The sequence below is a fragment of the Aquarana catesbeiana genome, linkage group LG03, assembly GCF_042186555.1.
Source record: "Aquarana catesbeiana isolate 2022-GZ linkage group LG03, ASM4218655v1, whole genome shotgun sequence".
Classification (NCBI taxonomy): Eukaryota; Metazoa; Chordata; class Amphibia; order Anura; family Ranidae; genus Aquarana; species Aquarana catesbeiana.
In genome coordinates, this window is record NC_133326.1 from 554,701,548 (window position 1) to 554,723,307 (window position 21,760).

Here is a 21,760-nt window from a genome sequence, read left to right on the forward strand (position 1 = left end):
TATGTAGTTTTATACATTGTATGCTCAGTTTAAATTGCCCTGGTCTAAAAACAGGCTGCAATCCCCCTTTGTTTCCCTTATCTCTGCTTTGTTTAACTTACTAAATACTTTTTTTTCTTAAGTTGTGTCAATTTTTTGTTTTTTACAGCAAGACCAGACATTGCTGTTCTTGTTATTAGAGTGGGTATAGAAAAGAATCCCCCCACCTTAAAATAATGAAATTTTGTTGCTTTGAAGCCAGTAATGAAGACAAACCACTTTTGTTTCTTCAAGCTGCTGTACAACTTATAGAACATCCAAGTGAAAGATATAACACCAACATGTCAGAAAAAAAATAAAAAAACAAAACAAACAAAAAAAACAAAAAACAAACAGAAAACAAACAGAAATCACTGAGTTGGAAAAAGAATCACTTCCTTGTGTCAGTATTTTGTTGAACCACCTTTTGCTTTAAAATTACAGCCTTTGTCTGTTGGGATATGTCTCTACTAACTTTGCTCATCTAGCCATTGCAATATTTGCCCATTTTTCCCTGTAGAACTGCTCAAGTTTAGTTCAATGTGATGGTGACCGTTTGTGGACAGAAGTCTTCAAGTCATTCCACAAATTTTCAATGGGATTGAAAATGAGAAGTATAGTTTGGCTGTACTTCTGTGGATCGTTTTGCACTCTTGTGACCCGTTTTCAGCAGAAGGTCCACATCATCATGACAATGGAAGTCGGGATCCTCCAGGTCCCTGGACCGACACCGAGCTTAGTCTTTCAGCTCTGCCCCCTCCACAGCTCAGCGCTCCAATGAGCGAGGAGGGAGCAGAGAGCTGTGTCTGACAGTCAGCAGCTCTCTGCTCAGGGAGTAAATCGGTGGTGTTCGATCGCTCGGTCCTCGGGATAGAGGTGCCGGGGGACAGATGCAGCATCGGACCGAAGCTGCAATCCACCTAGGCAAGTATGAATCTTTAAAAAAACAAAAACCCCTCTTTTAAGTCTGGGCTCTGACTAGGCCATGCAAGGACATTCACTTTTTTCTCATTTAACCACTGTGTGGTCATTTTTGCTGTGTACTTTGTGTCATTGTCTTGTTGGAAGGTAAACCTTCTTCCCATTGACAACTTTCTGGCAGAGGGCAACAGATTTTCTTAAAGAAAATGACGTTTTGCCCCATCTATTTTTCCTTCTATCATGCCAAGTGCTCCAGTTCCTGCTGCAGAGAAACACCCCTGTACCAGGATATTACCACCTCCATACTTTACAGCAGGAATGGTGTTATTTGGATGGTGAGCTCTATTGGATTTCTACCAGACATATCGTTTGGCGTCAAGGCCAAATAATTCAATTTTAGTCTCATCTGACCATAAGACGTTTTTCCATGTGGCCTCAGAATCTTCCAGATGCGTTTTGGCAAAGCTCAGTCGTGACTGCATGTGGCCTTTCTTGAGGGGAGTCTTTTCTTGTAACCCTCCCATACAAGCCACATGTGGTATTGTTGTCGCATGCACACAATGACCACTCTTCATCATAAATTCCTGCAACTGCTTCAGAGTTGCTGTAGGCCTCTTGGTAGCCTCTCTGACCAGTTTCCTCCTGGATCTTTTATCCAGTTTGGAGCGACGTCCTGATCCAGGGAGGGTCTGTGTTGTACCAAATACCTTCCACTTCTTATTAATAGACTTCACTGTGCTTCTAGGCATTAATGAAGTCTTTGACATTTTTTTTTGTCTCCATCTCCTGACTTGTGCCTGTCCACAACTTTAACTCAGATCTTTTGACAGTGCCTTGCCACCCATAGTTGGTTTGCTTCAGTTGTACTACCAGGTACTGAAATTCTCCAGGAAAGCCCTTTTCATGCTGAGCTAATTCAAATGACCACAACTGATCACAGTTGAAAGTCAAATGACTGTGTGCCATTGAGAAGGTGATACACCGAATTGAGTTGACAAATCATTTTTAGGAGGGGGTGATCCTTTTTCCAATTCGGTTTTGGAAAACACATGTTGGTGTTATATCTTTCACTTGGATGTTATAAGTTGCACTGAGCAGGTACAGTGGAATAAAACAAGCAGTAAGTCTTAATTTCAGGCTGCAAAGCAACAAAATGTGATTATTTTAAAAGGGGGGTGATTTTCTATACCCACTGTATATGCTCGCCAGCAACGGACCTTCTTTCCTTCTCTTTCTCTTATTTATAGGTTTTTCTCTCTGTCTCCTTCCATCTTCCTACCTTTAGCTTTCTTGTTCTGTGCACATTTGAACATTTTCTGGCTCCGGTATGGCTCATAACATTTATGCCTTATAAATTTATGCAATGGCCATTTCTGCTTCCAGCGTTTCAACATCACATGTTTGATGAGCCATTTATCCTGGTGTTAACCTGGCCTTACAGTGCATCCGCAAAGTATTCAGTGCTTCACTTTTTCCACATTTTGTTATATTACAGACTTATTCCAAAATGGATTAAAACTAAATTATTTTCCTCAAAATTCTGCAAACAATACCCCATAATGACAATGCGAGAAGTTTGTTTGAAAGCTTTACAAATTTATTAAAAAAAAAAAAAAAAAAAAAAGAAATGAAAAGAAAATCCCATGTACATAAGTATTCACAGCCTTTGCTGAATACTGTACTTAGTTGAAGCATCTTTGACACCAAATTACAGCCTCAAGTCTTTTTGGGTATGATGCTACAAGCTTGGTACACCTGGTTTTGGGCAGTTTATCCCATTCTTCTTTACAGGACCTCTCAAGCTTCATCAGTTTGGATGGGGAGCGTCATTGCACAGCCATTTACAGATTTCTCCAGAGATATTCAGTCGGGTTCAAGTCTGGGCTCTGGCTGACTGTCAGAAACCATGAATCAGACCGAGACAGAAGTACAGTTAATCACACTTGTTTAATAATAATGAAAAAGGCAAATAGAGTAAGCGTAGTCAATACATAGCCAGAGTTCAGTAACCAGATCGGGTAGTCAGCCAATGTCAGAGAGCCAGAGATCAACGTAGTAGTACAGCAAGCAGGATCAGGAACCAGAAGGGACATCAGCCGAGCAAGTCTTTAAACAGGAACGCAGGAGAAAGTCTGAGATGTGACCAAAGGCGAAGGCAGAGATGAAGTGAGCTGGATGGCTTTAAGTAGCCAGGACTGATGATCAGATCATCAACAGCTGAGTTACTGTGAAGAGAAGGGAGCTGGCAATTAGCCGACAGCTGAGCGGCCAGCTCAGAGAAGGAAGGGCTGAGCCCAGCCTTGACACTGAGCCACTCAAGAACAGAGTTGTCCCATAGCCACTCCTTTGTTATCTTGGCTGTGCGTTTAGGATTGTTGTCCTGTTGAAAGATGAACCTTCGCCCCAGTCTGAGGTCCAGAGCAGGTTTTCATCAAGAATGTCTCTGTACATTGCTGCATTCATCTTTGCCTCGATCCTGACTAGTCTCCCAGTTCCTGCCGCTGAAAAACATTCCCACAGCATGATGCTGCCACCACCACCATGCTTCACTGTAGGGATGGTATTGGCAAGATGATGAGCGGTGCCTGGTTTCCACCAAACATGACGCTTGCCATTCAGGCCAAAAAGAGTTCAACTTTGTTTTATCAGACCAGAGAATTTAGTTTCTCATAGTCCGAGAGTCCTTCAGGTGCTTTTTGGCAAACTCCAGCTGGGCTGTCATGTACTTTTACTGAGTGGCTTCCGTCTGGCCACTCTACCATACAGGCCTGATTGGTGGAGTGCTGCAGAGATGGTGGTTGTTCTCCTCTCTCCACAGAGAAATGCTGGAGCTCTGTCAAAGTGACCATTGGGTTCTTGGTCACCTCCCTGACTTAAGCCTCGTACACACGGTACGATGGTTGGCAGGGGATTGTCTGTTGACAGACTGTTGTCCTAAATTCTTACTGTTAGTACGCTCCTTTTGACAATTGTTGTCCAACTTTTGGCCAACAAATGTTGGATGGCAGGCCAGTACATTTTCGGCGGACAATGGTTTGAAGTCAGATTTTCGTATGGTCAGTACACAAATCCATCACACAAACATGCATGCTCGGAATCAATGCTCACCAAACACTAAATTAGCAGAAGGGGCCCAAAGGGTGGCGCTCAGGAGCTGGAATTCCTCATAGTACGTCACTACGTTTGTGTTTGTTGCAAGACAATTGTGTGCCGTTAGTATGCAAGACAAGATCCTGGCACATGCCCTTTTGACAAAAATCAGACGCTCGGTTGGCCAACAATCGTACCATGTGTACGAGGCTTAAGGCCCTTCTCCACTGATCGCTCAGTTTGGCTGGGCGGCCCGCTCCAGGAAGAGTCCTGGTAGTTCCAAGCTGCTTCTATTTTCAGATGAAGGCCGCTGTGCTCATTGTGACCTTCAAGGCTTCAGAAATTTTTCTGTACTCTTCACCAGATCTGTGCCTCGATACAATCCTGTCTGAGGTCTACAGATAATTCCTTGGACTTCATGGCTTGGTTTGTGCTCTGACATGCACTGTTAACTGTGGGGCCTTATATAGACAGGTGTGTGCCTTTCCAAATCATGTCTAAATCAACTGAATTTACCACAGGTGGACTCCAATGAAGTTGTAGAAACATCTCAAGGATGATCAGTGGAAACAGGATGCACCTAAGCTCAATTTTGAATGTCATGGCAAAGGCTGTGAATACTTTTGTACATATGATTTTTTTCGTTTTTTATTTTTAATAAACTTGCAAAGATTTGAAACAAACTTTTTTCACATTGTCATTATGGGTATGGTTTGTAGAATTTTGAGGAAAATAATTAATTTAATCCATTTTCGAATAAGGCTGTAACATAACAAAATGTGGAAAAAGTGAAGCGCTGTGAATACTTTCTGGATGCACTGTAGATCCTAATAAAAATATATTCAACCTTAAACTTTTTAGGTCTGTGAGAGCTTTATTAAAATCTCACACAAGCTTTAACATGTTAATGTACTTTCAAATGTCATTTTAAAAGTAGAACACCACTCTCTCAATCAACAATGACTATTTTAATCCTTATGCTGCTAGCATTTGTAAATAGATAGGAAAGTATTGTTATATTTACTTGTTTGAAACTTTTTTTTTACATTTCTTCAGTTGCTTCCAGTTTTCCAGGCCTAGACAAAATTACGTCATATATCCCATAAGTCTTCAGGAGTGGTTTTCACAGCAAAGCACACCTTCCTGCCTGCATGCCTGAGCTAAGGGCAGATAGATTCCAGGAGTTAAAGGCTAAATGAACTGACATTACTCAAGGTTAGAGGTCGACCGACATGGGCTATTCTCTGGCCGATGCCGATATTTAGAAATCGCGGTGGCCGATGGCCGATATATGATGCTGATTTTTTTTGGCCGATATATTAAACCAAATTTTTTTCCCTTCATCTCATAAAACCTAACAGTTACACCCCTTTCACACTGGGGCGTTTTTCAGGCGCTTTTGGGCTAAAAATAGCGCCTGTAAAGTGCCTGTAAAACGGCTCCCCTGCAGTCTCAGTGTGAAAGCCCGAGTGCTTTCACACTGAGGCGATGCGCTGGCAGGATGTTAAAAAAAAGTCCTGCAAGCAGCATCTTTGGAGCAGTGTATACCACCACTCCTGCCCATTGAAATGAATGCGCACCGCTGCCGAAGCGCCTGCAAAGCGTTTCGGAAGCGGTGCTTCAGGGGCGCATTTAACCCCTTCCTCGGCTGTTAGCTGGGTTATAAGAGTCCCGCTAGCAGCTGAATAGCGCCGCTAAAATGACTGTAAAGCGCCGCTAAAACTAGCAGCGTTTTACCGTCAATGCATGCCCGCTCCAGTGTGAAAGCAACCTTAAGTGATACAGAAATTTTTTTTACATTTAAACATTAAACAAAACAAACCTCCAATCAGTTCACTTGTATGTAGAATTTAGATTAAAAAAAAAACAAACTAGATCTTAAATATTAAATACACAAAAACAGGTAATCAAAACTTTTGGACGAAAAAAAATGGGCTAACTTTACTGCTTAGTTTTTTTAAAAAAATGATTAGTGTATTTTTTAAAAAAAAATTGCGTTTGAAAGACTGCTGCGCAAATACCGTGTGACATAAAATATTGCAACAACCGCTATTTTAGTCCCTAGGGTCTCTGTTAAAAAAAAAAAAAAAAAAAAAATTATAAATATATATATATATATATATATATATATATATATATATATATATATATATATATATATATATATATATATATATATTTGGGGGTTCTAAGTGATTTTCTAGCAGAAAATACAGGATTTTTACTTGTAAGCAACAAATGTCAGAAAAGATTTAGTCTTTAAATGGTTAAACTGAGAACTTCTACACACGGAAGTCGCTTCACAGAAGATTTCAGGCAACTTGTATTGACTTCTATTACACAAGTCATTTGCAAGTCGCGCTGAAGTTATATCGGCACAATCGGCCGGTGCCGATTAAGTAAAAACCACCAAATACCGGCCGATATATCGGTCGACCTCTACTCAAGATGGCCACAGCCAGAAATGCAAGCGGTTGTTTTTCTAAGTGATTTCTCTGCAAAAGAAAGCATGAAGACATGGTTGGATGGGGGAAGTTTGCTTTTATATTAAAAATGAAATAAAAAGCATTTTTGGATTGTGGTGCTCTGTAGTTCCAATTTAAGTATTTAAAAATCTGCTACTTTCAAAGCAACAGATGGCAATTCTGCCATGAGAATCCTTGTACAAGCACTTCCTGTTATATGATGACAACTCTGTCCCTGTTACCCAGTTGCTGCCCCTAAATTGTCACCTTGTCATGCACTTGCTTAGTATTTGACTACAAGTGGCCAAGCTGAAGCAGCTTGCACAGGAATGATGATTTGCTGCTGTCACCATCAGGAAACCTGCCTTGACATATGTGAAGAGTGCATAAAGATTGGAAGAGGCCACAAGGAGACTGCAGGTGGTCAGCAGCACAGAGCTACAACAAAAGGATGAAAAAACAGGTAAAAACGATATTTTACAGTATACTGGAATTGGATTGGTGGCCAGTCATAATTTCTCTCTGCACTGTTAATAAGCCCTATAGTCACAAGAACTAGGTGTGGTGGACCTCTTCACTCACTGTCAGCCGTCGAGTTTCTCAGGAAATCCAGTACAGCAGAAATTCTTGCAAAAATCCCTGGGGAGCCCAGAGCCTCACTGCTAGTCGCTGACTTGATCCAAGCTCTTCCACAACCAACACCCCAAGAGTTACTCCCAGCCAAGAACCAAGTCCCAGATCTCCGCTGACATACCAAGGGACCACCAGAGTCTCCCTGAATTATAGAAACCATTAGGAGAAAAAAAAATAATGTATGAATAAAAATGAAATGTTATTTGCAATGTCAGGATTATCACAAAGTAGTTTGTAGAACACAATATATTGACTTGCCACTTCAAATGGAAATGAATTCAAAAAGTGAAGATTTTCTATGTTATTGGCACCATCTGGAAACGTTAATTGTAAGCAGTACCCTGAAAATTCACCTTTTATCTGAAATGTCTTCACTTCCTGGTGCGAGTGTGCTATCACTGCTAGGCACTCCTGTGCTTTGTGCATTATATCTTTATCTATGCAGTGTTATGCCGCATAAACACGATCAGAATTTCTGTTGAAAAACCTTGGATGGTTTTTCTGACGGAATTCCGCTCAAGCTTGCCTTGTATACACACGGTCACACAAAAGTTCTCTGAACTTTCGACTGTCAAGAACGCGGTGACGTACAACACTATGAGTCGAAAAAATGAAGTTCAATGCTTCCGAGCATACGTTGAATTGTTTCCAAGCGTGCGCAGGAATTTTGCGCGTCAGAATTGCTACAATCGGAATTTCCAATAGGAACTTTTTCCATCGGAAAAATAGAGAACCTGCGCTCAATCTTTTGCTGGCAGAAATTCCGCCAGAAAAAGTCCGATGGAGCATACACACGGTTGGAATTTCCGACCAAAAGCTCACATCGGACTTTTGCTGGCCGAAATTCCGATCGTGTGTACAGGGCATTAGATCTAAGGCACTGATGCCTCTGATTGGTAGACTTGTCAGGGTTGATGTGAGATTTGGTGAGGTGCTTACCGTTCACCTAGTTGGAGACCCTGACATAAGGAAGCATAACCCCATCTGTACCATTATGGCCTCCTTCACATAAAGACCTGGTGTAGAGCAAGGCATTGCAAGCCAGAAATGGGTAAAAGATCAGCTGCAGGGAGACTGTTGAGTAGTTCTTTACCCTCTACCTGTCTTTTTGGGGTGTAGCTTCCAGAGTTCAGCTCCTCTTTAATAACTTTTGCAGTTTTTGGCTACTGGGCATGTAGGTAGCCTCCTCACATACAGTTAGCTGTGACAGGACAGTCTTGCTGGCTGAGAGGGGAAGTGGGACTACAATTGTATCATACTTTCTCATGCAGAAATGTCATATTATATTCAGAATGTGTTTGTGTTTTCCTGCTGTTTTGTGAAATCCTGTTGAGGCTGTAACTGTTCTCTAAATTGTCTCCAGCAGCCACCTTTTAGAAGCCTCTTGTTCTGATTGGTACCAAGTTATCTCAATAGTTTGTCCACCATTTTCTGTTAGCTTCCATATAAAAGAGCCCAGCCACCATTTTGAGGAAACTTGTTGGGGAATGAGTGAGGGAAATGTATACTGTCTGTGAGGAAAAGCTAGGCTTTACTCAGGGAGAGTGTTCCAGCCTGTAGGGACATAACAGGGTTGCTCAGGAGTCCTGCCCATCAGCGCTGCTGCTGTGCTTGTGATAGACGCTCATCTAAGACTGTGTATTTTCCTGTTAAATTATCTCTGCTGCATCTGTGGAACCCACTTATGGACAGCAGCCTACGGCAAGTAATCAAAATGTGCCTTGTATACCACTGATGTGCCTGAAGAGAGGAATAATAACTACAGTGCCAGTTAACTGAGCTGCATTCTGTATCTTTGGTAAATGGACTGTGAATCTGTGTCTTATATGCTAACAGGAGAACGGTTTACTCCACTTTTGTAAATATAATTTTCCACTGTTGCTTATTTGGCAGTTAAAGTTACTTTGTTTACAATACCACACAGTGCGTTTCCCTCTATAATACAGCCATGCTAATTCCCCCGCTTACAGGCAGGATGAAGCCAGATGATCTTGGCAAAATGGAAATATTTTAATCATGAATTTTTGATTTAGACACAGAATGAACAGGATGCATGCAATTTGCCTGAGCACTCAGTGCTGCTTTTTCGTGAAGCTCCCTTCACTCTATAGACAAATGTGTTGCAATTACAAAGGGCAAACAGAATTTTCCAGCTCTCAGCCCTGCAAAAGGGGTCCCGTTGGAACCCATTTGTAATTTTTTAATAAAATCAGAAGTTTTCGATGCAACAAAAGAAGGCAAATGTGATAATGCGCCTCTGTAAAGTGTGACACTTGTTCTAGCCCGTGAATGTATTAGCACTAGGACATCCTCTATACCAGTGGCGGTCAACTTTCTTGATATGGGGGACCTCAAGTGCGGCCCTTGACATCACCAAAAGGGCCGCATATAAAATTAAGTTAATATTCAGTGTCAGAGACAACAGAAACACAACAGGATATAGTCAGACTATCAGCATGATACAAGAGATGGTCAGAGACTGTGTACATAATACAGGAGATGGTCAAAGAGACTGTCAGACTGCAAAATTGCTTTAGGAGTTGTAGACTGGATTCTAAATGAGAGTACTAGAAATCATTGCTATAACAGGGAAATATGGAAACAGTGATTGCAGGGGCCCCAAGGGCCACACAAAAAGTGCCAAAAGGGCACGATTTCATACCCACGTCAGTCCCGACTTCAGGGGCAATTTCAGAGACATCTGTGCAGGTTGCTGCACAGATGTCTATATAAATCACACCCCAAAGTCACCAAAAGTAGTACAGAAAATACTTAATTTTCAAAGTCGGCGTCGCACTGATTCGGATGGTGCCAATGCCGGCAATAGCCGCCAATTTGGCATACGATTTGCAATGTGAATCTAGGCTGAATTCAGACTTGCCAGGCCTCAGTTCTGAGAGGTCTTTAGCTGTACCCCTGCTTTCTGCGATTCTATATTCTGATCCTGATTACGGTTACCAACCCAGCTTGTCCTTTGACCCATCTGTGATTCCTCTTTGCCTATTTATCTGCTCCTGCACTGACCTTGACTCGTCCACCAACTGCATCTCCTGCCCTATGTTCTGGTACTACGGTATCCCCCCCAGTTACTTTCCTGGCCTGTTCCTCGTTCCATCCCTGCCTGCTGATCGGATACCATCATGCCCCCTTTTGGCTTGTTCCTGACCTCCTACCATTGGTGGCTGTCATTTCTCCGTCACTAATACCACTTGACGACAGCTCTCAATTTTCAGCGACACCAGTATCATCCACTGGCTCGTGCTACTCTTTTACTCCTACACTCCCTGTCCTCCTATCCAGGGGTGTTTAGACTGCAGTTGTAAGAGGCTGACATCATCCCTGGCTCCCTATCCAGGTATCTGACTGTCATGTAAAACCAGGCAATAATGCACAAAGGTCCATAAAAACATGGGTGAGCAAGTTTGGGGTGGAGGAACTTGACCGGCCTGCACAGAGTCTTGACTTCAACCCGATAGAACACCTTTGGGAAAAATTAGATTGCAGACTGCAAGCCAGGCCTTCTCCTTCAACATCAGTGCCTGACCTCACAAATGCGCCTCTGGAAGAATGGTCAAACAATCCCATAGACACATTCCTAAACATTGTGGACAGCCTTCCCAAGAAGAGTTGAAGCGGTTATAGCTGCAAAGGATGGTTCAACTCAATATTGAACACTACGGACAAAGGCTGGGATTCCATTAAAGTTCATGTGTGTGTAAAGGCAGTCTTCCCAATAATTTTGGTAATATAGTGTATGTTTCATGCACCCACCTGGCATGCATCTTTTCCCCCATCTGGGAAGCCTGCACATATCATAGAGTTATGTAAAGCCGGCAGCTCCATGGAGTCCAGAACTGAGCCACAGATATTGGTGTCTAGAATTGGAAGAGTCGCTACCTGCAGGACATTTGACAACTCAGCATCTGTAAACAAAAAAAAAAAAGGGGGGATTGTTACACAAGTTGTCTATAGCAGGGATTCCCAATGACTGGCCCATGGCCTACTGCTGGTCCGCGGCCTCCCCTCTCCTGGGCCTCCAGCCAGTTGTAGATCCCTTAACCTCAGTGATTTGCGGCTCTCATAGTACCCCCAACCTCCCAGAAGGTTCTACAAAAACTCCCAGGCTCCCTGAGAGACCTCAGCCTTCATCGTGCCCCCAGCCTCCCACATTGCCACCCAGCATTTGCATTCCCATACTTTTATTGTGCGAGTATAAACTTTATGCTTTACTCTTGGGGCATGTCAGGTTTGGAAGAATTTACGAGGTGTCAAAGGTTGAAAACCACTGGTCTAAAGGACAAATCCAGCCAAAGTGTCAAAGGGAAGCAGTAGTCCCTTTATAAATTGTATTCTTTAGAAATGTGACTGATCACAAATCACCGTGTAGTGGAAGTAATGGCAAAACCTAACTAATGCTAAACCTGCTCTCAGCAAAATTCTAAGCCTAATCTATCCTTGTAAAGAAAAAAAAAAAAAAAAAAAAAAAAAAAAGCTATACTTACCTGTTCTGAAGCAGCTTTGATCCGGTCCCTAGCGGCACCCTCTGTGTGCAGGAGAAAGCCGACAATGTCTGGGAGATGCCTGGAAAGTGACCTCACCCCATAGACTTACTATGGGGTTTCCATTGTTAGCTCCATGTCCTACATAGTGAAGCCACCGCTGACTGCACCAGACCAGAGCCGCTACAGAATAGGTAAGTATAGCAATTTTTTCTTTACAGGGTTAGAAATAGATTAGCTTAGAAAGTGCCTGAGAGTAGGTTTAGCGTTAGTGAGGTTTTTCCTTTACTTCCACTTTAAAGTAAACCCATCACAAACTTGGATATTCAACAGCAGAAAACATGAAACAAAATGATCTCAGTGCAAATAATCAGATCACGAGATAGTGACAGATTTTTTTAATATATTTATCTTAAAATGAAACTAAAGCCTCAATTTCAATAACTACGAGTAGGCAAGCATGCAATCTCTCTTCTGTAATAAATTAAAACCTAACTGCCTGAGTGCAGTCATCTTTAGAATTAGACTGAACTCGTTCAGGTTCTGGCACAGATTCTGTTCTGAAGTGATGTCATTCTGCGCTTGCCAATGAAAATGGCTGCAGTGGCGCATGCGCAGTGCGGCTCGGGCACTTCTCGATAGCGGGCACTATCAGAAAGAACACTAGCACCTAGAAACTGGGTAGAAGATGCAGGCGAGGAATGTCTGACCTTTGAAGAAAAGGCAATTATTGCGGACCTTAGCTCTTCTTTATCATTTTTTCAGAAAGTTTGAGAACTCAAGTTATTCAATATAATATATCACTTAAAAGTTAAGTTACGCAGTGATTCTGGATGCATAGAAAGTTAAAAGGGGTAAGGAGAAAATAAATGATTGGTATGACAGATGCCATAACTCAGAGTTCCTTGCTTTTGGATTTTGTGCTGGAAGTGAGGACAATGTAAAAACATTCTAATATAAGAAGACCATTATGTATCTTCAAATACACATAAAAAAAAAAACCACACACTTACTTTCCCCAACTCTCCCCCATCCACTGGAGATACACAATGTCCCAACTTCAACCTTCTCCCCTTCCTGCGGTAGGCAGATCCGCTGCACCACAGAACCTGTGAAGAGGAAAAAAAAAATTCAATGCTTTGTTGTAAAAAAAACCCAGAAACACTCCACTTCAGGTTAAGTGTTCTCTCAGGTTGAACTGAAGAAACCAACTGTCCTAAAAGGTAGTTCTTTACTTGAAGCAAAACATCTGTAACATTACAGAACAAATCAAGGTTGAATGTGACCCTCTACTAGCAGCTAGACCAACTAAAATCTTTCTTGGCTCACCCAGGATGATTGGCTTAGAAAGGTAAAGCAATGCAACATCATAGGTCATACTTCCATCAGGTCGATATTTTGGGTGAACCTTTACACTTGAGACTGGGATATCTTGTTGTTCAGCATCGATGGCAGTCCGATCGTATTCTCCAGCAATGACAGTCAAGTGACTGACCTCACTGAAAAACATTCAAAAAGGGAAACAGTTACTCCATCACAGATCTGACTCTTCTAGAGCAAACCACCCGAACACCCAGAGGGGTCATTGATCTTTATAGGTATATAGTCACTTAAACTGGATGCAAAACCTCTCGTATACACAGTGAAGTGAACAGCCTCAGATGATAGAGAGATGAAACCAACCCTACATAAGTTTTACATGCATATCTGCTGTCTTCAGCTTTATATATTCTTTAGAAAGTGCACAGAATATTTTCTCTTACTGTTCAGCACTTGGAGTGGATTCTTGGCATACAGCTCTAGTGGTACCCCCTGTAAAGGCTGCTGTGTTGTGGTCTGTCTGTCACCCTGCCCGGTCAGGCACACAGTTCTCATTAACCCTTAGACAGAAAACCAGTCCTTGAACTTAGTTTTTGTATTTTTATTGAGAGGAATGAACTTGGGTGAGGATTGAGGAGATATGGGATGCCCACTTGAGTGAAGACCAAAGAAATTGGGACTTCTGGACTATATACACCTCTTCACTTCCAGCTCCAGCACATCACTTGGTTACACTTCCTCACTTACAACAAAGAGCGACCAACTCTCCTAGGTTAAAAAAGAAGCCGTGCCACATCCAATAAAGCATAAAAAGCAGAAAAAAGGGGTTCCCCTAAGTGGATTTTGCCGGCACTTGCACATAAATTGTATACAGTAGAGGAGTACAAACTCATATAGAGGATAAAAGAATATTTTTATTTATTAAAGAATTTAATCTAAGAACATTGTGGACATCCTAGACAATGAGAACATATTACATGATTAACATAACTCGTGTGGATCAGTAACCAATGATGTTGTATACAAAAAACTCTTTTCAAGCCCGACGCGTTTCGGGGTACATAGTATTTCAGTCCTCCTTCAGGGGCATAACTGAAAAGATGGGTTCATCTAAAGTAATTGAAAAAAAATATATATAATAGATCAATTGCTATGTAGAGTTGTCAACAAGTATCTGTTTATAGGTTAAATGATCAGTTGATCACATACCTGAAAATGTTTCGTTGGTTACTCTGAGAAAAAGTTTAAAAACCACATGGAAAAGCAAGGCATGCTAGGAGGGATGGTAATCGAGTATATTTTTTGTGGGTGCAGATGCTGTTCCTTGAGTATTGCAGTTTTAGCTAGATATTAATAGACAGCAAATCTCCACAGGGAGGTACACAGTTTCACCTACCCTTGTCCCTCCCGGATGCGTACAGGCCAGAGCGGTATACTGGGGCCAAAAGAGGCAACCCTATAAATAAAAAAGTCAAATGAATTCCATAAGTATGAGGACCTTATATTGTGTTGACATTAGAGGTCATTGGGGGGGCAGGCTAGTATGGATGGTTATTACATACAATATCTGTTATAAATCATATTGGGGTTTATGTGGCATATTTTCTTATATTATAGAATACATTTATTTAAAATTTTTTATTAAGTAAATAAGTACCGTTATAGAATCATTATAAGAAAAATATGTATGATCTGTACAGATATGTATAGATTTTATAGGAGTTGTATGTAATTAATAATACAATCTTCATAAATCTTTTGCTAATACTAGCTCATTTAACACAATAATACTGCCACCATATGAGAATCTTTTGGTGAGTAGCAAAAAAATAAAAAAAGTCTAAATAGTCTGCAAGAGTGAACCTGGTGCTAAGCTAGCAGTGTGTGCAGATCCTGGATTCCAGGAGACACTGATGTTTAAATATCAAAGCCAACAGGAAAAGAGCAGCAAATAGAGAAGTATTTTTGTAGATAGGAATTGCATTAAAGAAAGGAAAATACAGCCACATCCCAATTTTTTTGATGACCAGAGGAATAAGTAGATACCTTAGTTTAATAGTATGTAGATTCAGCTAGCCACGCATCCCAGCATCCGGCAGGTAGAACGCCTTAGCTGGGAATGAATGGAGCTGGTCAATATAATGGACGAGCTCCAATCAGCTGGCGCCATAATCGCGCTCAGCTGTGTTATGGAGCTCGTCAACTGGGAAACCTCAGAGACGCCCCCTGAGACGAGGATGCGCAGCGCCACCCCTGCCGCGCATGCGCGAGCGCAGTGACGTTGGGGCGACGTAGCGCACACCCTTGCCACCGACACGGAAATGCCTCTCCGGCGGACTGAGCATGCCCACTGGAGTGGCAATATGGAGGTGTTGGGCATGGATGTTAAATCGCCCTGGTAACCTCCTGTAACGCCGCCCAGGTGGAAATCCTGGGCGGCTTTCTGTGCCGGGCAACCGCTGGGGTCAGACGCACCCCGGGAAGGGCAAGCAGGGTGGAAAGACAGAATTATATTTGCATTTATAAAGACTTATTGGAGGTATTTAGGATAATTGCAGCACCCAATAAAGAACGTTGTATTCTGTATATTGTATGTTACGAAATCAATAAGGAACAGCAAAAAGAAATTACAGATCCATAAAATTGGATGTGGTTATATACTCAAACATGCCTAACATGAATGATTAACTTATGGTGGGTAAAGACTGGTTTACAGTGTGAATAAAGGACTAGGGGATAGCGTACATAATCATATTGACATAAACATGATACGTTATCCGTTGACATTTCAGATGTTTTACATTTGACTCATTATTGTCTAATACAGATAGGCATACCAGTCATTACATTCGTTGGCTGCATCAAACCATCTCAATAAACATGATCGTATATTGGTCTTTGTATCTGACAAACATAGAATTAATGATCTATATAAATATCATGGTACATATTGATTCCTACCTTACATGATCTATATTTAATACTGATAGGAGAACAACCATAACAGTATGTACATTTGTTGGCTCAATCAAGATGTTCAGAACAGATAGCAATAGATAATTTAACAATGGGAATAGTTCCTGTAATGCCCCGTACACACGGTCGGATTTTCCGATGGAAAATGTCCGATCGGAGCGCGTTGTCGGAAATTCCGACCGTGTGTGGGCTCCATCGGACATTTTCCATCGGATTTTCTGACACACAAAGTTGGAGAGCAGGAGATAAAATTTTCCGACAACAAAATCCGATCGCGTCAATTCCGACCGTGTGTGGCCTGTTCCGACGCACAAAGTGCCACGCATGCTCAGAAGAAATTCCAAGACGGAACAGCTCGTTCTGGTAAACTTAGCGTTCGCAATGGATACAGCACTTTCGTCACGCTGCAATGTTAAAAATGGTTTAATACAGCGCACTCTCTTCTTCTTTATAATGTGACAAGAATTAAGTAGTTTTGCTGCTCATATTCACACACACTTCTCACAAAGTTTTTTTTTTGTTTTTTTATTGGGATTCCCTGAATATATTGTTATTAGTTGTCACATCTGACAGTATTTTTTTTTTTTTATTTAATTTTTTTTGGGATTTTAAGCCTTTTTTTTGGATTTAATGTTTGTATTTTTTCAAAGGCTGATCTTTGTTCAATGTTATTTTTATTTTTAATACAGAATATTTTTGTGTGTGTTTTGTGTGTGAAGTTACCCCAACACCATTGATATCTTTTATTATTTAATCTCAAGGAGATTGTTTGGTGTTGGTGTCTCTTGTTCATTTCACATTGTATATTTGAAATGTACCTGAATCCTCACAAAAAAACTGTCCTTTTTGAAGTAAAACACATAGGAGAGTATAATTCAAAACAAAAATCCTTTATTAAGGGATCAGAACCAAACAAACAAAGAGGAAGGCAACACTGGCTCAACATGAGAAATTAGCGAAGCCTGGGACCCCCACGGCAGACATCAATTCTTCAACATCAAAATTGATGGCCTGAGGAGTCCATATGTAAGGGAGGGCAGTCTGGTCCAGAATTCGCAGAGATCCGGATAGCAGCAGATGACATCAGTGTCCCCAGGCTGTGGTACTACAAGAGGCTGCATTTTTTGGCCGACCAGACTGGATCCAGGGTCCTCACTTTCTGGTCTTCCTTTCACGCTTCATTCCCAGCTGTGGCTGTGCAGTTGGAGATGTGGCAAGAGGAGGAGTAGGACCTGGAGGAGGACTGTGAGGACCTGGAGGAGAAGGAGGAGGAGGACCTGCAGGAGGAGGAGGACCTGCAGGAGGAGGAGGAGGAGGACCATCGCAAAGGTGTGTCTGAGCTGTCATTTGGCCCCTCATACCTTTGTTAAGAGCCTCCAATATGAGCGCCTCACACAAGACTTGTTGGCCCTCCTCCATCCTCTGCATTTTATAGGCAGTGACGGCAGCAATGTCCTCCTCCACGGTCTGTGGTGCTCCCAGGACCTCTGTAGCCCTCCAAAAGAGTCCTCCGGTAGCCTCCTCTAGGGCACTCCTCCTACTGCCACTTTCTCTTTTCAGGGGGGGTGGAGGGACCTGCAGATCAGCCAGCCGGCTCGGCCCGGCCACCTCCTGGCTGAGACTTCCCTGTGTATGAAAAAGGGACATGGTTTTAGTTGTTGCTTCATCAATCACAATCCTAAATTAGTACTCCAAACTAACATCTAGTTAACATCATTGATTGGACAAGCAGAAATATTTAGAGGAGTGCTATACCTGGCTCAATCTGGGCTCCTCCACATGTTGCCTGGAAGGCCCAGGTTGGGTGTAAGAAGCCTCAGCCGGGGGGGAAGGAAGCGTGGAAGGAAGACTGGAGAGGGATGGCCTGGGTTCAGTCTGGCCTGCCAGAAAATGCAGCCTGTCGTCGTACAACATCCTGGGGACATAGATGTCATCTGCTGCTCCGGATCTCTGTGAATCCAGGACTTTCTTGCACTCCCTTAGATATGTACTCCTCAGGCCACCAATTAATATCTTTAAATAGGTGATGTCTGCCGTGGGGATCACCTGCTTCACAATTTCACACAATTGCACCAGTGCTGCCTTCCTCTTTGCTTGGTTCTTGAAATGGGGGTGGTTAATCTCCCACAGACAGGGCAGCTCCCTTAAGATATCTATGAATACTGACATGAAGTCATTGTCTTTCACCAAGATATCCATGTTCACTGCAAGACACAACACAAGACAAAGCCTAATGTCAGACAAAACTCTCCTAATCTTGTTACAATATAGGCTTCAATGTAGATGCAGTATAGGCACAAGTTTGTCTCTTACCTTCGTTCTTACGATCGGCGCGTCCAATGCTCCTTCCTCCGCTCACAGATCGTACGTAATACGCACGCATGTTACGCTTTATACACACTGCGCATGCGTGTAACTCCGCCCGCCCCTGACGTTCTTTCTAGTCTATTCCCCGCCCCTTTTCGTTCGGCGCAGTGGGTGAAGAGCACATGGCGGAGTTAGAGCAGGTGTGTGCTAGTTATAGCAACGAGGAGGAGGAAAGCCCGGATCCGGACACGTCCCGATCCAGAAGGAGACGTTTTAAGGCCACAAATATGTCTTTTGGGGAGATGTTGGAGATGGTCGACATCATGAAGAAGTCCGACTATTACGGAAAGTATGGGCCTTACCCCAACCCCAACATCAGAAAGGCAAAGATCATGGCGAAAGTGGTCAAAAGCCTTCACAAGAATTTCGGGGTACGAAGATCGAAAGATCAGCTCAGGAAGCGGTGGTCGGACCTGAAGTTAAGAGAGCCAGAGCAGTACCGAAAAATCCAGAGAGTGCTGCAAAAAAGTAAGTAGTTGTGCTGTGTTCCTATTCTTTCTGTCTTTATTGCATTCGTGCTGCTCCATATGCTTTTCTTAATTGTACAGTTTAAAAGGGCAACTTTAATGTTCATGGGCCCATTATTCGTTCGTATCAAACATTTTTCTTTCGCCCTTTAAAATACCATTGGTTAGGCCATATGCATTTTCCCACATTTTTTTGGGGCCTACTTGGATGCCAAATATTTGTTTGTGTAGATGGGTTTGTTACTAGAATGAAATGCCAACTAGATTCTGTGTAAGGAGAGGACACTGAGCAGCTGTTTTCACATCTGGACACTGGAGCACTAGTGTGGGACACCAGAACACCATTTTTATTAGGGGGCCACACAGGTGCTCCAGTGTATACTATAGGGGGGGTCTCCATCTGTGAAGCTTGTACTAAACAGGTAAAGTATTGCAGCTTGACAAAGGCCAATAAAAAAAATACATCTTGGAACTCGGCTAAAATAGACAATTGTACCCCACTTCCAAGCAATGTTTCCTATTTCTAGTTCTGCCATCAAATATCTGTGTGCTAATTATACCATTTTTGTTTTACATAGGGGAGAAAAGACTCGGAGGACACCCCTCATCCGAGGAGACCAGAGACCCTCCACCTCTGGAAGAAGGTGAAATACCACCAACCCAAGAAGTGCAAGAGGAAGAAAAGGATGTGGTGGAGATTGGCAGGTGAGTGTCTGCGACCACAGGCTCAGGTAAACAAGATGGATGGTGGCAGATTTTTGAGACCTGTTTTTGTTTTGTTTCTCTCTTTTTAGGTGATCGTGATGTTGTGGATCCAGAACGTTTCACATCAGAAAGTGCCCAGATCCTGATCGGGGAGATCATGGGGTGTAATGTCGAACTGCAAAACATACAGCAAAAAATCAATGATGTTATTAAAAAAAAATAACAACATCATTGATGTTTTGGGGCGAATTTAAAACCCCCACAAAATCACTTTTTGGATTGTGGTCCAATCTTTTAAATTTTTTTGCAATGTTTTGAAAAGCCAAATTTGGAGGATGCACACAGTGTGCCAACATGTGCTATCTGCCATCACGGGAGATCAATGGACGCGTTTTGGGGGTGCAACCCCTTCCTCAATTATAAAGTAGCATTGAGGAAGGGCTTGCTCCCCCAAAACACGTCCCTTGATCCCCCCTGATGGCAGATAGCACATGTTGACATTCGTAAATTGGTGTGCATCTTCCAAATTTGGCTTTTCCAGGGGTGATTTCCCCCCATCTGAACGCTATATCAAACCCAGTTCCTAAATACTGATGTCTGATATAGCCTTCAGGTTTTACCTAATGTGAACTTTGTAAGTTCAAGTTTTTTGGCTTTCTTGTTGGTTTTACACAGGCCTGTTTTATCTCAAATGGACATTTCGATTTTTGATAATGCTACTGCAAAAATTGTTATACAACAAACATGTTGGTTTGTTTTAAAAACCTTTGGTAAATGCACATGTGATTGTGCAGGTATAAAAAAGTTGCTTACTCAAGAATGTGTGGATTATTGTCTCAACACTACAATACAACACTTTTGGGGTGATGTAATTGCTGTTTTCTGCAAAAATGGGTGTTATTTCCTAAGGGCAAATCCTCTTGGCACTACAAGTGCAGTTTCAGTGCAGTTGCAAGTGCACTTGTAGTGAAATGTGTTTTTGCATTTAGGAAATAACAGCCAACAGTGCTTTGTATAAGGTTACACAATCACGACATTTTCTGGCCGCATCAGGTGGTCCCCCAGCGCAAACGCTTCATCAGCAACGAACACAAATGGGAGGCCTTCCACATTGTCCTCTGGAGCTGGCAAGTCCAAGCTGCCATTCTGGAGACGCCTGTAGAACTCCGTCTGGGCGATGACTCCACCATCGGACATCCGGCCATTCTTCCCCACATACAAGAAGTCGTAATTAGCCGACACCACCGCCAACATCACTATACTATTAAACCCCTTGTAATTATAATAGTATGACCCCGAGTTGGGTGGTGGGACGATGTGGACGTGTTTCCCATCAATTGCCCCTCCGCAGTTAGGAAAGTCCCACCGCTCGGCAAAGTGGGAGGCCACAGTCTGCCATTCCTGTGGCATGGAAGGAAACTGTTGATGAAAAAACAATAAACATTACTATTTTTACTCTGAAACATGGCAAGCAGATTATACACAAACATTATGGGGCAACCTCCAGATAGCATTTACTAAGGGGAATTTAACAACGTCAAAGTATAAGGTACACCTATCATATCCCCCCCCCCCCCCCCCCTCATGGGCCATTTCTAACATTATAGGGGGTGTGTGTAAATCTTGGACAGGTAACCCTCTTCACTTCATTGAGAGATGAATGCTTAAATAATGGGTATTACTTTGAACAGCCCCTCCTTAGTTACACTATTGGCAGACCACTGGACAGGTAAGAAGTGTCTGAATACAAAGATATAAATACACACTGTACACATTTGAGGACATTTGGACATTCTGCTATTACCTATCAAGATAATAATAGGATACAAAAACTTTAAACAGTACCATTGGAAAGTATACAGGCAGGCCCTTGCACTACATGCTTTGGGGAATTCATCCATAAATCTGACCACAAAAGAGATGGGTATAGTGTGTATGGGTTTGGCAAAGTCAGCAGATAGATGATTGAGGATACATAGAGAATTGGGATCAGCTGACTTAGCAGTTGGGGGGGGGAGGGTTACCAAAAATTATTTGGGGACACCACAAAAAAAAGCCTATGCCACTCTGCCTGAATTTAAATCAAAAATAAAATTTCCAAACATTTTAGGGGGTGTTTGGGGTAAAGCACTACTATGGAGCTGATAAAATACATTGTTAAGTGACTACATGAGGTGAATATAGGGCCAGGAGACACCATGCTGGGGAGGTTAGTGAAGGGCAAATATGTATGAAGGACCTAAAATAATAATTACATAAAAATCCAGCATGCATGAGGACAAAGGGGACATTCACAGCA

At 42.3% G+C, this 21,760-nt stretch overlaps 1 protein-coding gene across 1 annotated transcript in view; it reads right to left on the reverse strand.

The window, feature by feature from the left end:
• The window catches only part of OVCH1 (ovochymase 1), a 177,967-nt gene that overhangs the window by 128,772 nt on the left and 27,435 nt on the right, over positions 1–21,760 (reverse strand). The window contains exons 5-8 of the mRNA XM_073623594.1: positions 12,956–13,121; positions 12,640–12,735; positions 10,899–11,050; positions 7,077–7,269 (exon numbers count right to left, since the gene is read on the reverse strand). Of these exons, the coding sequence (XP_073479695.1) occupies positions 7,077–7,269; positions 10,899–11,050; positions 12,640–12,735; positions 12,956–13,121 (607 nt within the window). The remainder of the gene's footprint in view (positions 1–7,076; positions 7,270–10,898; positions 11,051–12,639; positions 12,736–12,955; positions 13,122–21,760) is intronic.